The sequence below is a fragment of the Penaeus monodon genome, chromosome 24, assembly GCF_015228065.2.
Source record: "Penaeus monodon isolate SGIC_2016 chromosome 24, NSTDA_Pmon_1, whole genome shotgun sequence".
Classification (NCBI taxonomy): domain Eukaryota; kingdom Metazoa; phylum Arthropoda; class Malacostraca; order Decapoda; family Penaeidae; genus Penaeus; species Penaeus monodon.
In genome coordinates this window covers 37,410,259-37,410,956 of record NC_051409.1, presented here as the reverse complement: position 1 = coordinate 37,410,956, position 698 = coordinate 37,410,259, and the positions used below count along the sequence as shown (strand labels likewise).

Sequence of the window (698 nt, the reverse complement as noted above, 5' to 3'; positions counted from 1 at the left end):
AGGGTTTAACAGACAGACGGGCTGATTGAGATATGACGAGCGGATGGCACTTTTACGAAGGGTAAAGTCAACGGAATAAGTCATTGTGCTTCGGTGGTGGCACTTGCTATGCCGGGGACTTCGACTGCATAGCCAGGGGTGAGACAGTACATGGTATCGCGAGTACCTCGACCGCATGAGCGACGGGGAGTACCACGTTAGCGTAACCAACATCGCACGTACCACAGTACTTGGTATGGTGAGTCCCCCGCACCACATATGCAGTACCGCACAAGGCCCGGAACTTAGTAGGGTGGTGCCTCCTCAACGGAAGAACCAGATCACACATACCAGCACCTGGTATGACGAACGCCGCGACTACATGGCCGACGTCGCGCGTACCAATACCTGCCTGGTATGTGACCCTCCCACGGGATGAAGACCGCAACATACCAGGACGTCATATGAGGAGTACATACCATTACCGCATAACCACCGGATTCGAGAAGGAGGTCACATCTGTCCCAGATAATGAGGGAAGGCACAGGTGTATTATGCGGGGCAGGGAAGGGAGACGCGATCGCACACACCTGTCGAGGGCGGCGGGGAAGGGGCGATGAAGGGGCGTCGGAAGAGCTGCGGAGGGCGGCGGGCGGGCGTACGCTCTCGCACAGGATCAAGGCCCGAACAGGTGTAGGTTGTGAGGAAACATTCACACG

General features: G+C 56.9%; 1 protein-coding gene across 1 annotated transcript in view; it reads right to left on the bottom strand.

Annotated features, from left to right (window-relative positions):
* LOC119588962 (leucine-rich repeat extensin-like protein 1) overlaps positions 1-152 on the bottom strand; it is a 19,728-nt gene extending 19,576 nt beyond the window's left edge. Inside the window, exon 1 of the mRNA XM_037937568.1 lies at positions 104-152. Coding sequence (XP_037793496.1) covers positions 104-152 — 49 coding nt within the window. The remainder of the gene's footprint in view (positions 1-103) is intronic.
* Between the last annotated feature and the right edge of the window lie 546 nt (positions 153-698).